Below are 16459 nucleotides of genomic sequence, written 5' to 3' on the forward strand. Positions count from 1 at the left end.
AATAGGGTGGAAAGAAAACAAACTCAGGGGCTTTGAAAGTATCTGGGACTTTGAAATACTGTAAATATACTCCATTGTTTTACTTGAATAAATGTTCTGTGGCATATCAGTCATCTTCTATGAGGAATTTTATCAGCAACCTCAGGACTACATGAAAGGCTTCTTACTAGATATGATGAGCTCCATATGCCTGTGTTATCTTTACATCAGCCCACCTGTGATTGCATGCAGCAGGAACTAAAGATCTTCAGAGTGGATTTGAAAGTGAAAAGCCTGTACAAATTAAGCCATTATTCCGATCTATATCCTGTGGCTTTAACACAATTTAAGAATTTGTTATCTAATCAATGCAGCTAAGCTACTGGTTAACATCTGAATTAATACAGTTATTTTCTACAAAGTCGAATAATCTTTCCACCATGAGTTTCATTGCCATTTAAATTAATTAAAATCCACTCTCTTTGAAAGAAATTGTCTGTATCTCAAAAGGAAGCCCCATCCCAGTAAATATCACAGCTCTGCACTCTCACACAGCAGGATTATCATCATGACTTTTCACTTGTGGAAGAACGGGAAGACTAATCTATCCATTGAATCAATGTTTTTTTCTCCAGTCTAACCAACCGACTTAGTAAGAGGAATAAGAAATTGGTCTATTATCTTTGTGTAAGCAGAGTCAGGATGAGCTCCACCCTGACATCTGGTGGTGAGGTGTGGCAAGTTGTGGAAAAGCACTTCAGGGGCTGATCTCATTTGCATAGGCACACCCACCCTGCCGAGAATGAGGCCATAGCTGCCCAAATGGTCACTTTGGCTGCTGTGGGATCCCCAGTGTCTCTGTTATTAGGGCAGGAGGAATAAATTGTTATTACCCTGATTATGGGAATCAAGGACAGTGGAACTGTACTTGGCCTTTTGTTATGATGGAGGGACTCGCCATCAACTAAGTAGCACTCGCTAGGCAAGGGACATGGGTTCCAAAACTCTGTGACTTGGGAACAGGTATTAATAGTTGGTGGCATGGGCCCCCCTGGTGAGGGCCTTACATGCTAATTGCACTTCCTCCTCTCTCCACTGTGGAATATCAGAGCTAATTTTGATTCTATTAGGAGTCTAGTTACAGGCTGCTGAGCTGAATTCACTTTGGGCTAATGGTGCACCAGCACTGAGGCTCCCCTACTACAAGCTGAAATCACAAAAGAGCTAAACTTACTAAGAGCTGAAATCACTGAGTGTTGTGTTAAGTAGTGGGGGAGCCTGAAGATGTATGGTGGAGCAGTTTGCGGGACGGCGAGCAGACCGGCTGGTGGAGCAGAGCAGAGCAGTTTGCGGGATGGAGAGCAGAGCGGAGCAGCTGGTGGAGCAGAGCAGTTTGTGGGACGGCAAGCGGAGTGGCTGGTTGAGCAGAGCAGTTTTGTTGGATGCTTAGAGCAGCTCATGGGGTGGCTGGCAGAGCTGAGCCCCATGGAGAGGTGGGGCCATCAGCTTTGGACCACGTAAGGTGCCCCTTAAACCCCACCCCCCCAAATCTCCACTCAGGTTGGGAGGTAAAACTCTGCAGATAAACTTTTGAATTCTGGGGCTGCCCTGACTAGGGACAGAGACTTTTGGGTTGTTGGACTTTTGGGACTTTGGGTGATTTTGGGTTGCTGGACTCAAGAACCAAAGGGAAAGGACATGCCCCAATTTGCTTGGGGTGGGTTTTTTGCTCATGGGTTGTGTTATGAATCCTGTTGGTGGTGTTTCCCCAACATAATGCCACATTGTTTCTCTCTGTAATTAAAAGGCTTTTTGCTACACTCAGACTACGTGCTTGCGAGAGGTGAAGTATTGCCTCTTGGAGGCACCCAGCGGGGGTGGAATATATTTGTCCCAGGTCACTGGGTGGGGGCTCGAGCCGGTTTTGCATTGTGTTATTGGAATGGATCCCCTAGATACTGAACCCGGCCCTTGTTGCTGCCAACTCTGACAGGCAGAAAGGTTACATTTGCTTATTCTAAATTCAAGAAGTATCTGTTACAACTGGAGACCATGCTAAGATGTGAAGTTGACATTAGAAAAGAAAAAGAACAAAGGCTAGTCCTATTCAATATATTTGTAAAATACCTCCAAAATAATAATGTGATGCCAGAATTTACGACAATGCAATAATATCTTCTGCTACCTGTGTTCCCCAGAAACAAATAAAGATGGGAATGCTGAAACATTAACACACTGGCAGGAAAAAAACTGAAAATATTAGTTTAAAAAAAAGCAAATTAATGAGCATTAGCTGCTTTAAAACTGCTATGTCAGCTCCACTGCGAATGCCAGTAATGGAAAATTAAATGACAGATTCTTACGAACTGCTGAAGAATTCATATTTTTGCATAACTATTATTAATTTTGATCTTTTAAGTTTATACAATAATGACAAAGCCTGTACATTCACCTGAATTTCTATTACAGTGATGTAAATTCGATTGAATAACGGTAGTTATCCCTGTATTCCTAATGGGCCTGGTTCTCATTTACACTAACACCTGTTTACACCATTCTGGAAATATAAAGGGACCTTAAAGGGTGCATAACTTTAAAGTATGTTTACTTTAAGTCCACTTTACACTGGCAAAGCAGTGGATGGGCCTTAGTGTAAATGAGAAGCAGTTCCAATAATTGGTCTTTGAGCCAATGGTTTTCTTAAATGATGTTACAGTGAAAAAATAAGTGTCAACTTTTCTTTGGGGTGGCAATAAGAAGTTTCAGCATGGAATAACCACCTATGCTCTCTCCAGTTCGTGCACTGAGGGTATGTCTACACCACAATTAGACACCTGTGGCTGGCCCATGCAAGGTGGCTCAGGCTCGTGGGGCTTGGGCTAAGGGGCTGTTTAAATACAGTGTAAACGTTTGGGCTTGGACTGGAGCCTGGGCTCTAGAAATCTGTGAGGTGGGAGGGTCCCAGAGTGTGGGCTGCAGCCTAAGCCAAAATCTACACCATAATTAAATAGCCCCCTAGCCCAAGCCCTGCAAGCCCAAGTCAGCTGGCATCGGCCAGCCACGGGTTTTTAATTGCAGTGCAGACATGCCCTGAATGTTTCATCAGCCTGCATAAAGTGTAATGTTGTCATTATTGGGAAATATTGTAGCTGATTGACTAGTTGATTGATTTAGGTAGAGGGCTGCAAACCCCTTCTGTGGACACTCTTAATAGGATATAAAGTGATTTGTATTGATTTAGGAATATAAAGCACTCAAACCAATTTAAGAGCATCCACACAAAGGGTCAAAACAATCTAATCAGATCAGTTTCTAAACTGATTCAGTTAAATTGATACAACTTGTGTGTATATAAGGCCTTATTTAAAATTGGAGGGCTGCTGCTCAGAAAACTTTTGCCCAGAGGCAAGTAGTTCAGTCCCCATAAGGGAGGCATTACACATTTTCATAGTTGGTTTTTTTAAACAGTGTACAAAACCTTTATTCACCAGTAAGTTAAAGTGCTGTCATAAATAGATGTCTAGTCTTTTGTATGCTGTTTAAGAGTATAAAGCTTTCAGTAAAAGCTTCATTTATTCCTCAGACTCTCATCCTTCCTCATTTTGACTGATTTGGAAGTCGCGCAGCTCCTGTCTCCTTATCAGATGCGACCACACAAAGCCAGTCATGAAGACTGTTCTTCTTGAGATATTTCTTTGTGAGGTATTTCAGATATCTTTTAGAGAACTGCTTCTCAGATATGACTGTGATCTTGTTCTTAAAACGTTCAATGTGAACTATGTTCCCCAGGTTTCCAGTTTTTCCATTGACCTTAACCTTCTCCTTTAGGAACTGTTTAAAATTTCCAGAATCAAATATTCCATCTTCTACGTGATGGGTGAGGTCAAGGCTAAACTTCCAAGTTGATTTTTAGAGGGCTAGGTGCACATCTGACACCTTCTCTAGCCTCTGACTGCACCCCCTGAGGTCTCAGATTTCATGCCTTCACTTCTCTCAAGATGGAATCCTGTGATTCTCCCACTCTTAGACCAGTACCTGGGTATCCACTGCACTTATCCCAATAGGTCTGAGTAGGTTTGATTCCTGCAGTTCTTCCTGTCAGGAGCTCGTGACCAGTGTTTAACACAGGGATGCAAAACAGCCTTCTTAGATCAAAGTACTGTTTAACCTTAACAGTTGGAAGCAGCATAAGATACAAGAAATAGGATTTTAAAATAAACAGCCAGCCTATATGCATATCTATCTTACCTAAAGCTCTCCCACCCTTTGATGGAAGGCCTAAGAAAGCTTTGCTCCTTCAGACACTCAAACAGGTATCTGCTTGTGTCAATCTGTTCCCTGCAAACAGCTCCCGAAGAAATGCCTGACCTCTGGAAAGAGACTTTTTAGCTGCCTGTAGCTCTTTTGATCTGTTTGTTCCCAGCATTGGCAAAACAAGCTTTGTAACTTGACTGGTGTCAGTGAGTATATTCCTCACAGGTAAAGAGTTCAGGCATTGTCTCTTAGCCCCACTGAAGTGTTTACCAGGAGATGTTTCATCTGGAACAACGTACTGTTTCTGCTTCCAGTTTGTTTCCCCAACTAGCTGCTATTAAACTAAACCAACATATATACACTAAATATTCCAATAACTGAATATAGCCGTACAGTAACTACCCCAATTAGCAGACCATATAGTCATAACTCATTACAGAGCTGCTCCACATCCTTTACCACACTAATTCCAACTGACTTTCAAAAGAGCCTGTAACACTAGCTTTCATGTTTACAAAGTGTATAAATGGACTGCAGTAAAATATTAGCCAAGATGGTCAGGGACACAACCTCATGCTCCGGGTGTCCCTAAACCTCCATCTGCCAGAAGGTGGGACAGGATGACAGGGGATGGAACACTTGAAATTGCCTGGTTCTGTTCATTCTCTCTGAAACATCTGGCACTGGCCACTGTCAGAGACACTGGGCTAGACGGACCATTGTTCTGACCCAGTATGGCTGATCTTATGCTCTTATAAAAGTATGACTCTCCAGATAAAAAGTCAAAACTCAAAAGCCTTTTTTCCCTACGAAGAACTCTTAGCGCTCAGCAGCCATCCTGGAACCTAAAAATATCTCTCACCATAAGCTGCCAGCTACTGGATCCTTTAGAAATTCTCATTCTCCAAAAAACCCAGTAATTCTCTATTAAATTTGACAAAGAGGCAGGGACAAAAAAAAAAAAATTTAACACTCCAGCTGACCACACAAAGCTTTAAATAAACGCATGAGTGTATTGATAGACATTGGCATTTTAAATGTCTTAGGTAAGGGATAAACTAGTAAACCTTGAGATAATGCTTAGCTAATCACAGTGCAACAACCTTGCCACGAGTGGATGAACTGCTAATTAGACCAAAGGAAATAAAACTGCCAGTAGGATAAAAGAATAAAGAGAAATAATCAGTGATTACAGTTTTATTGTCAAGGAAAATAGCATCAAGCAGAGCTCAATATAAAATGCAGCCTTATAAGTAAATACCAGCATTCATTAAATTAGTGCATTCAAGTAAATACAATCCAGGGACAAACACTTACTTCTCTAAAGCACACCAGGAAAATGAATGGGAGGAGGAGAAAGCAGCCATTCTCCATTACCACTGCCCGCTGCTGTACAACCACCATTAAGATCACATGAATTATTTTGTTGAATTACTTAGGAATTTCAGAGCCAGTCTTGAAATAGCCATTTATCTCAAACTTGGGATGAGCTACTTCATGACTACTTCATTTTCTTTCAACCTTAATTAGTCTGCTTAAAATGTAAGCTGTTAACAAATGTAATTAGTCAGATTTCACATCTGCAATTGTTTGAACTTCACATCAACTTACATTCTGCTGCTTGGAATAATCTTGTGGCCATCTCTAAACCAAGTCACTTGTGGTTTGGGATAGCTGATGATGTGCAGGAAGGCTAGAACTGCAGCTTGTCCTTGTGATACTGTTTTTCTCTGGTCTGTGTCCATGAAATTTCCCATATCTGAAGAGAAAAGTTATATTCAAAGTTTTGGAAGTTTCTTCTCCCCTTTCTTTTCTTTTAAAAGGCATCAGAGAAAAAGTTATATTTTACGGCATTGCCATAATTAAGTAAAAAGATCTGACAATAGTGTTGATTAATGCAGATTTCAGGTGTGTGGTGAGGCACAAGGCAAAACACAGTACCTCCAGAGCACACAAGTGCATCACTCAGCACTGCTACACAATTTAACGTGTCCTATTGCAATAACTGACTTTTTTTTTAAACCAGAAAGTGTCATTTTTAATGTACAAATAATTTTGGAATATATTCTTACATTGGATAAAATACTTCGTAACGTAAATGCAAAAGTAGTGTAAATGTTTTATGAAGTCTTTAGCACAGTTTTCTTGTTCTCAAGTCCTTCTGATCATGATACTCCTTCAGTCTATTGTTACACCCACAGGCATAACTGTATCATGGTCTAGTCGCACCAATAGCCAATCAGATTCACGCTGATGGACCATTGTGTGCCCACTTGATAAAACTGTAGGATCAAGGCCATGGTTATCTGCAATATTTCATTAGCTGTTGGTTCTTCTGGCCTCCTTCCATGACCCAAACACCCAATCTATGTATTTGACTTTTTTTTTTAAATGCAAACTTCTACTATGGGTCCTCCCACAAGTGCACTCATGTAGTTTATATTTTTATGGGCAAGGACCGGAGAATTGGAAGTCCATTAAAAACACTCTGCATTTTTTCTTCCTGCTTTTGTTTGGTCTTTTGAGCATTGTCTTTGAGCTGCAGGTTTCTACTCTTCTGCCATCTAAAAATCTGTATACATTTTATTTTTCTATAAATTACGAATTGGTGTACAGAAATAACTGTTTTGGTTTCCCCACTGAATTCCCATCTCCCAAAGGTCAAGGGGTCAGTATTCAAGTTCTCTGGAGCAGAAAGGGATGCAGGGACGGCAGAAGAACATGAACCTGCAGCCCTGTCTAAGAATGGAAATAAGAGACTAAAACCCTTTTAAAAATGCTATGTTTTTTCTTCCTGCTTTTGTTCTGTCTTTAATCATCTTTGTGATTTGCAAGTTACTTATTCAGACATAATCAGCACTGTTGCTCCATGTTTTTGTTTATAACTAATCAGATCACCTACTTGAAAAGAAGTTTTGAACCATGTAGATAGTTCTAATTAATCTCACTGTCATGTGACTGGTCTAGCCTTCAGAATTCAGGAATTTTTAAGCCCAAAAAGAACTGGTCAGCATTTTTTTTATAAACATCTTTTTTCATTCATTTATATCTCAACTAATTTTTCTGAGCATGAATTGAAAAAAAATTGGAGGACTTTTATACTGTGAAAGTGACAACAGTAAAACACTACAAAGTTTGAGGTACTTCCTTGCATGCACATTGCTTAAAACTATTTAGATTTGAAAATTAAAATTTTGCAAATGTTAAGTCATAAGATAGCAGCGGTCACTACTAGGTACAGAAATCCAGTCCCTTGGTATTTAACACATTTTTTAAAAACTTCTATGATATTTTAAAAGTTATTTTAATCTGTAGGAACAGATCTTAGCATTGGGTGCTGAGTTTCCAGATTTGTGTTGATTTACAGTATTTCAGACTCTTGTTACCAAAATTGGCTTTTTGGTATTTAATAGTATTAAATATAATGGTGACAGATTAATATTTACAATAGAATTCAGTTTTAATGATTGTATTTTACAGAGATAATTCAACAATGGACCAAAGTGATTTTTCAAAAGCTATTTTATACCATAGCTGACATATTTGTCCATCATGTATACTAATCCAGGGACAGTCAGTTGTGAAGACCAAATAAGAAATAATTTCTGTAATTTTTATTGTTTGTTTTCAAAGGAAGGAAAGAATTTCACACCTTTCTTGGGTACCATTTGATTATAGGTGTAGAACATCACATCTTGCGGGATTGCTAATAGAGACAATACTAAACAGACTAAAATGAGCAGGACTCATTCTGTCCTTCTGAGATGGAAGTTGTGCTTCTAAGGATATGTCTGATTTGGGAATTCACTGTTTTTTGTGAAATAGCATTTATTGACCATTTGGGTATAACCATCAGAATAGAGACGCTCAAATTTATCCTTATACCACATTTCCAGTTGTGCTATTATCCTTCATGCTTTATCTCCTCCACTCCTGTCTTCTCTCTTTTTTTTTTTTAATTGGAAAACAATTGTATAGTACTTTTATGTTCTGCAAAATCACTATGCCGCTGCAGCACACTCTTGGGAAATCCCAATTCCATGCTCAGTCTATGAGTCATAATCTCAGTTTTGCTATTGACTTGCTGTGTGACCTTGGGCAAGTCACTTAAACCCTCTGTGTCAATCTCTATATCTGTAAAACTGAGATAATAAGAATACTTATTAGAGACTGATGTTTTAAGGGATAAATTACTTGAACTTTGTAAAAGAGTGTATGAGTGCAATGTATTATTCTCATTACAACTTTTCATTTTAAAGTACAGTCTACTCACTTACTTGAAAATGGTTATGACTAAAAGAATTCAACTCATCTACTTAATCTTACTTCCATTTATCAACCATTATCTATTTTATTATTGCTGATCTTCCAGTTATGTACCCTAAGGAACAGTATCCTATGCATCAGACAGCTAACATGTAGTCTTACAAACAAATGGTACTTTACTTATAGATTTTGAAATATTTACTTCAAAAGAATGCTATTGTTTTGGTGAAAGAAGGAGGATTGGAAGTAAGAAGCTGAATTTAAGTCCAAAGCTGGCATATGTTCAAACAAACTTTTTAAAGAGTAATGAATTGATCACAGTCTAATTCTTTAAAAATACTTTCAAACAAGTTATTTGATTTATATTTTCTAGATGTTAATGGAGGAAACAAGAGCAAAAGTACATTGAGTTATGACATCTTTCATATTTTACAGGCCAAGTCAAATAATTCAGCACCAATGATTGAGAAAATCAACTAATATTTCCAAATGAAAGTCAAAAATCAAATCAGAGGTCAAGTCTGACAGCCTTTGTATTCTGAACTACAGATATGAACATCATACAAATTTGGTTCACACTCATGTTCAGGAACAGAATCTCAGAGTTTAGTTAGTGAGGTATTGACTGTGAATAAACCCATTAATTTTCTATTGCAAGGGTGATTAACTGGAACCTCCAAGGCAACATCCCACCTCTCTCTTCCTTGGGTATTCTGTACTTGTCTTCCTAATAGCTCCATGCCTCCTTCATGTTCTAGGGCCTCTATCATTGATGTCTTCAGGGAAAGGCATGGTGTTCTCCTATCATCCTCCTGTTGTCTCTAGTTATCTCCCTCCCAAGAGTCTTTGAAGGAGTGTGAGAGTAGAGTGTGACAACTGGCTGCTCTTTCCATTTTCTGTTGTTGGAGATCAGGAAGAGAGGACTGGCAGTAGGGCCACTGTCTCCCAAAAGAGTCGTGTTGGGGCTAGAAATTTGTCTGACATCCTTTCCCCCACAAACAGCAGCCAATGGAAATCCTCCATCTTCTGATGTTGCCGGCCCTGTACTAAATCCAGGGGCAGGTAGCACTCCACTAGGCTTAGCATGTTAGCTAGGGAATTATATAGGGTTCCTTCTTTTCCTGCAAGGCCCTGACAGTACCACAGAACTTTTATGGATTCTTAGGAGGCCTTTCTCAGTACTGCTGTGAGAAGAGTGTGTTTAAACTAAAACTATATTGAGACACATCTTTCCTCCCTATTTCCCTCCAGGAGCAAGGCATTGCAAGTAGGAGCCATTGCTAAAATTGGAGGACACAGAAAGCAAGAACAATCAATCAGTGCTTGCCTGCCCTTTATATCAGCTACATGACAAATCAGCTCCAAAGCTCCTTTTTGTGTGTTTTGATTCATTGGAGAAGACAATCTGTCCCTCTCAGAGAGTAGTACCTTTGCTGGCCATAATCACCAAGGTATCACCATGTCTCAAAATCCTTATGGATTTCCAGTAAATTCTTGTTCCCCAAAGTTTCTTTCTTTACTTCCAACACACTAAAAGCTCAGCTATAAGTGACTTTAAACTGTCAACTCCCTCCATTATTGTTCCACGTTTGTGCCATTTTAGGTGTTTTTTTTCGGGGGGGGGGGGGCTCATTTCTCCATAGTTTAGCCCCAAAATATTGTCTCCCCTTTTAAACCACTTTTTGAGATCCCTCTTTTTCCTTTCCCAGAAGGCCCTAGCCTTACCTGGTCTGATTATGTCTACTGCAGTAGTGTGTGAAGGGGAAGTCAGCCCTGCTTACTGGCTGTGCAAAAAGACCCATGAGATTTGGAAGGTAAGCCATAGCAAGCCTCTAATCCCATCTCGGTTTGAGTGATTCAGTACTTGCTGCACACATTTCACACTGCTCCAGTTCGAACTTTCCTACCAGATGGCAACCACTGTCAATGTGAAAATTCTTGCAATATAACAATTTTTAAACATATGACTTATCTCAAGACATACCTGTAATGAATTGACAAACATTATTGCTATATTATTCTTCCTGCAAATAAGAACTTAATTGGCTTGTTAATAAGTTTCAAGATAACACATACATGCCACTTGAACTTCAGATTTCCTTTGCAAGAGCGCCCCCATCCTGTTCCGCACCACACATTGATAAAACCCAGCATGAGATCTCTGTAAGGTTGGGATAATGTATCTGCGAGACACAAAGAGAAAGGCAGAGTTATAACATATCCTCTGTTATGGATGAAAATGTTACTATCTATTTCCAAAAATAGGTTATGCCTTAAGAAGAGTGTCCTATCCACTCTTAAATTGTGTGTTGAGTTTCTACATCCTACTCTAACATCTTACATTGCCTCATGCATATCTTGCACCTCTTTCCCGTGAACAAAAATGCATAAATGACTTGCACTCTCAAATTATCAATGATCCCCTGATACATCCTGTACTAGATCCAAGAACAAAACATTTGAATTGTATGGCAAACTTACAGTCTTAAGATCCATTTATGATAAGACTAACTAGACTCAACATTTTGCCTAGTAGTATTGATTTGAGTTTTTCCCTCAACTCAATTTACCTTCATCCATAAGGCAAGAAAAGTCTAATACTTTTCCCAGAGGTGCTATAACAAAACAGAAATCTAAATAATGGCATTGGCAAAGCTTTCCAACAACATTAAAATTCAGGTATGGAAAAATCTTTTACTATACTGTGCGACCAACTTAACTCATAAGAGTACTGAACAGACAAGGTGCATTATATATTGTATTTGTTCTGCCCCTCAGCACACTTTAAAAGTCACTTAGTCTACTAATCGTTCATCTTCTTCATTCAACTATATCCGACTAGTCAACCTGAAAATCAACTGATAGGCACAATTGTAATATGAATAAAACATCTGAGTAGTATAGATCATCCTGCATTAAACAAATATTAATCAAAGTACATATACCCTCAGGTCACCTTCTGGAGATCTTATGGCAGGATTAATGAAACCCTTTATGAAAAAATAAGGAAAAATAATACTGCTGACTTTTAATCTTTACAATGTTATGCCATTAGAGGAAAAGGTGTTCATTTTCTCTCTCTCTCTCTCTCTCTCACACACACACACACACACACACACACACACACAAATAATCCATGAACAGAATCAGATGCAATGAAAATGAGGGAGGTAGGGAAAGTCATTTTTAAAAACAAATATAGAACTGAGTCACCAGCTATGATTCCTGTATTATAATTACCACTAAATACACATTTGTATCTAGGTAAGGTAGACTACAATCAATAAATTAAAATCAACAAGTTTCAGCAATTAAATATGACTAATGTTTTTCTTTTTTGCTAAGAAGAAGACTAACGCTGAACACCATAAACCATAAAAAAAAAAAGAGTGACTTAACTGGACATTGACAAGTCATTTTTAGTTTTTCTTTATAGTTTATAGCTCTTACAAGCTAAAATTTATTTATTTTACTTTTTCTAAAATATTTTGTTATTTTCTGTTTGGCCACTAGATTTTTTCCCCCCTTGTGTTTTAAATGGCGCCAAAATTAAAACACTCGTTTTTCCTGTGTTCATCTGCAGCAAGCCAGGACTGCAGAGCTAGATTTCCTGCCAGTAGACCAGATCGAGTGGATCAGAAGTGTGCTGCTTTGATGTCCTTTTCTCAGACTTATTTGTGTATCAGAATGAAAACCCTTTAAACCCCTTTAAAGGTTGCAAAGAAGAAACCATTTAAACCCACATAAGAGATAGCTTCTAACTCTGGATCTACTGTCTTCCCATGTGTCAAGTAGGGCAAGTGGAGACACACTTTCTGGCACAAATGTTTGCAGCATATGCTCTAAAATTATGCAGATATCGGCTTACACTTGAAGCAAGTATACCGCGGCAGGAAGTTGTTATACAACTTATAGCCCAATGCAGTGGACTCAAGCCATTGGTCTTTTTCCTTTTCAACCCCATTCACCTACCAAATATCCAGCACAGGAATGGAACTCCTAAATGCAACTGGATGCACAAGAGAATTAGTTTCCCACACTTTGGGGGGGATCATTCTGTTACTCTCTAGTGGATTATGAGCACATTTTAAGTGTCTTAGAAACCTACTAAACCTTTTCTTTTAAAAAGGAGAAGATTTCTCAGTTCCTCTAACATCCAATTTTCAAGCAGGTCCAAAATTTTAGCTCTAGGCTCTTCAATTTAAGTGTAAAGCCTATTCAGTCATGTCTGAATACTGGTGACATAGTAGAATTTTTAGAAGCATTCTCGATCCATCTCTAACATCACACACTCAGCAGCTGACCTCCCAGTGATCTGCTGCAAATCATCTATCCATCTCCCCGCTGGCTGTCCCCTATTACGATGACCCATCACCATGCTTTCCATGATAACTTCTCAAGTTATTTCCATTTCTACGCCTGATGTGACCAAAGTACATACGTTTGCATTTGTTGATTTCTGACAACAGAGTTCATTTCTCTACAATACTTCTAACAAGCATTTGTTTTCTTTTTTTGTCCAGAAGAGATGCAAGAGTCCTCACCAGCACCACATCTCAATGGCTTCGATTTTCTTCTTGTCAGAAGCATTGGTTTCCCAGGAACTACATCAATAAGTCACTATGGAAAAAAACTAAGCTTTTCATTAGTTGAACCCCCATACATTTCAAGATGCCATGGTTTTTCCATACTTTTGTAAGGGGGACAATGGCTGAGCAAGCTATCTATAGTCTTCAGATTTCTTTGGAGCAGCCTCCTTCATTGGATATGTATGATCCCACGTAATTAAATGCATTTACTGCCTCACACTTGACCATTAATTGTGATGTCCACCTGCATCCTGTGGTTATTGATCATGTCAATTTAAATGCATTTTGTTTATGCTACATTCAGGGAAAGTCCATATACCTCTCTTTCCCATTTCCCAATACAGGTTCTGGTCAGTAGCTCCAAAGGTGGATGCTGCTACTTCAACAACAAAACCTATACCATCAAGTCCTCATGAAGAGATGGAAGGATGGTATTGTGATTTAGGCAGGTTTTCATTTTCAGAAGCATCCACAGTCTTAAAATGGCAAATTGTCCCCTTGAATTCAGATACCATCAGTTTCTGGTAACAGTTAAATTTGACATCACAATTATACCATAACTATTGTTAGTTATTTCATTGCACCCATAAATATGTATTTGCTACCCCATTTTCCCCACTCCAGTCTGCTTTGGGACTGTAAACTCTTTGAAGCAGTGATTGCCATTTATTATATGTTTATACAGTGCCTGGCTGGGGCTTTCAGATGCTTTCACAATATAAATGTTAGATAACAAAATAATAATAAATGCTCCCATATGCTGCAAAGGAAGAAAAAAGAAAAAGACAAGTCCCTACCCAAAATTCTTACAGTCAGGATGATGGATCAGACAAGTGAAGCTGTAACATACATTGGGAAGGAGAGATTAAGAAGGAGATGATTATAGAGCCGATTCCACAGTCTTTGGGTTGAGCTATATGTACATAATGTGGGTTCAACATATTTTTTGTTAGTTTCTGTTCTGAGTGTAAACTTGGGTCTTTTTTTATATATAATGCTTCAATAATATGCTTTTAAAAGCGATCTGAATGAGGCAAAAGGTTCCAAAATATTTTGGAACAGTGATTCATGAGCAAACGGCAGCATGAAAGAAGGCAAAAAGCCTTTTATGGAAGCGGATGAAACAGGAATCAAGGTTGGTATAACTGGGGGATTGGCTGCATGTCGGGAGGTTAAGAGGAAGAATGCTAAACAGACAGGGAAAAAGATCTAGACAGGAACTTTATGATGTAGAACCTTAAAAGCAAGGACAAGATTTTTAAACTTCATTCGCAGTGCCATGGGGAGCCAGTGATGTGACTTTTGATCACAGAGACTAGTGCTTATGCCTGCCAACTTTTATTGCTCAGATCTTGGTTTACAAAAATGACTAACCAGATTCCCTATGAAAGGCATCTGCTATTCAGGACTGGAAAGACTCTCAATCTCAGGAATATTTTTCTTCTCCAACCTTTTGCCAGAAACATCATAAGAACAGAACTTATTCAGTCTCAGACAAAGGGAATATGAATTCAAGTTTTATTATCATCAGTTCCAGACCTCAGTGGTAACAGATGTAGGAGAGAAGTCATTCTTCCTATACTTCCCTAAGTACTCCTGAATATCTGTGGATCCATGAATCCAAGCCAGTCCCTGGAGGCAATCTCCAAATTTAGCAGTGGTCATTTGCTCAGAGCCATTTTCCTTATTGCCATGTCAAGACCTCATTACAGAATACCCTCTCAAAGAGAGCTGAAATATGGACAGCAATGTCCCTCAACTGGAGTATTGTGTCTAGTTCTGGGCACCACATTTCAAGAAAGATGTGGACAAATTGTTAAAAGTCCAGAAAAGAGTAATAAAAATGACTAGAAGTCTAGAAAACATGACCTATGAGGGAAGATTGAAAAAAATGGGTTTGTTTAGTCTGGAGAAGAGAAGACTGAGAGGGGATGTGAGAACAGTTTTCAAGTACCTAGAAGGTGGTTACAAGGAGGAGGGAGAAAAAAATATTCTCCTTAACCTCTGAGGAGAGTAAAAGAAGCAATGGGCTTAAATTGCAGCAAGGGCAGTTTACATTGGACATTAGAAAAAACTTCCTACCTGTCAAGGTTGTTAAACACTCAAATAAATTGCTTAGGGGGGTTGTGGAATCTCCATCACTGGAGATTTTAAAGAGCAGGTTAGAGAAACACCTGTCAGGGATGGCTAAATAATACTTAGTCCTGCCATGAGTACACCGCACTTTACTATATGACCTCTTGAGGTCTCCTCCAGTCCTACAATTCAATGATTCTATTAAATCAGAAGTTTTCAAGCAGATGTTGCACTCTAACTCCTTAGTTGTCCAGTCTTGACTGTTTGCAGTCTCAATGGACTTGGTTTTAGTGGGTTTTAGCCCATGAAAGCTTATGCCCAAATAAATTTGTTAGTTTCTAAGGTGCCACAAGTACTCCTCGTTCTTTTTGCAGATACAGACTAACATGGCTACCACTCTGAAAAATGGACTTGGAGGAAGTCTAAAAACATGTTCCAACCTGAGCCATTCACCTACATTTTCTGAGGCTTGGTGTGGGTAAAGAACACTACCAACACAAAATATGCCATTTGTTTGATCTCTGGCATCAAGAAGCTAGTGGCATTACCAGTAAATCCAAAATATTCATATCCATACACATGCAAATGCCATACCACTGTCTAGATAACTTGACATTTCTGAGAACAGCAAGTATATTATGGCCAGTCAGAAAAAAAAATGCTCAAGCATCGACTAAACTCCATTTTAACCTCTAATTGATACCCTTAATCAGTCAAACATGATGGAGCAACTGAAATCAAGGTGATTTCAATCAGTTTGAAGTTTGTCTAATTTGAAAATGATTGCAAATTTATCGGGAACTAAATTATAAACACTGTTTTCAAATGCCACTACTGCTAGGGAATCGTATTTGAATTTTCCCAAACTGCTAAAGGAAATAAATATTAAATTGAAAATTAAGTCCCTGATTGTGCAAACACTTAAACAGGAACGTAACTTCACTCACGTGACTAGTCCGATTGATTTACATGGGATTATTCATGGTCTTAAATATGAACATATGTGATTGCAGAATTATGAGGCTAAAATGGCATCTTTATTAAAAATGTCCCTCTTAGAGGTATAAAATCTTTGTAATTTCAAAACAAAATTGCTTCAGCATTAACAATGAAAAGTTATTTAGATGTCCAATACATTAATGAAGTTATAATGAATTTTTTTAAACACACACACACACAAACAAAATAGAACATTTTTTACGGCTGTCAATAAATTGCAGTTAACTCACATGATTATATCAAAAAATGAATCACAATAATCACACTGTTAAACAATAGAATACCAACTGAAATTT

General features: G+C 38.5%; 1 protein-coding gene and 1 pseudogene across 2 annotated transcripts in view; both read right to left on the reverse strand.

Annotated features, from left to right (window-relative positions):
• Positions 1 to 16459, reverse strand: part of SDK1 (sidekick cell adhesion molecule 1) — a 646346-nt gene that overhangs the window by 374897 nt on the left and 254990 nt on the right. For both annotated transcript variants that reach the window (XM_037910909.2, XM_043523779.1), the window contains exons 4-5: positions 10576 to 10682; positions 5845 to 5992 (exon numbers count right to left, since the gene is read on the reverse strand). In XM_037910909.2, the coding sequence (XP_037766837.1) occupies positions 5845 to 5992; positions 10576 to 10682 (255 nt within the window). The remainder of the gene's footprint in view (positions 1 to 5844; positions 5993 to 10575; positions 10683 to 16459) is intronic.
• On the reverse strand, positions 3552 to 3888 carry LOC102939308 (annotated as a pseudogene).

This window comes from Chelonia mydas, chromosome 10, assembly GCF_015237465.2.
Source record: "Chelonia mydas isolate rCheMyd1 chromosome 10, rCheMyd1.pri.v2, whole genome shotgun sequence".
Taxonomy (NCBI): Eukaryota; Metazoa; Chordata; order Testudines; family Cheloniidae; genus Chelonia; species Chelonia mydas.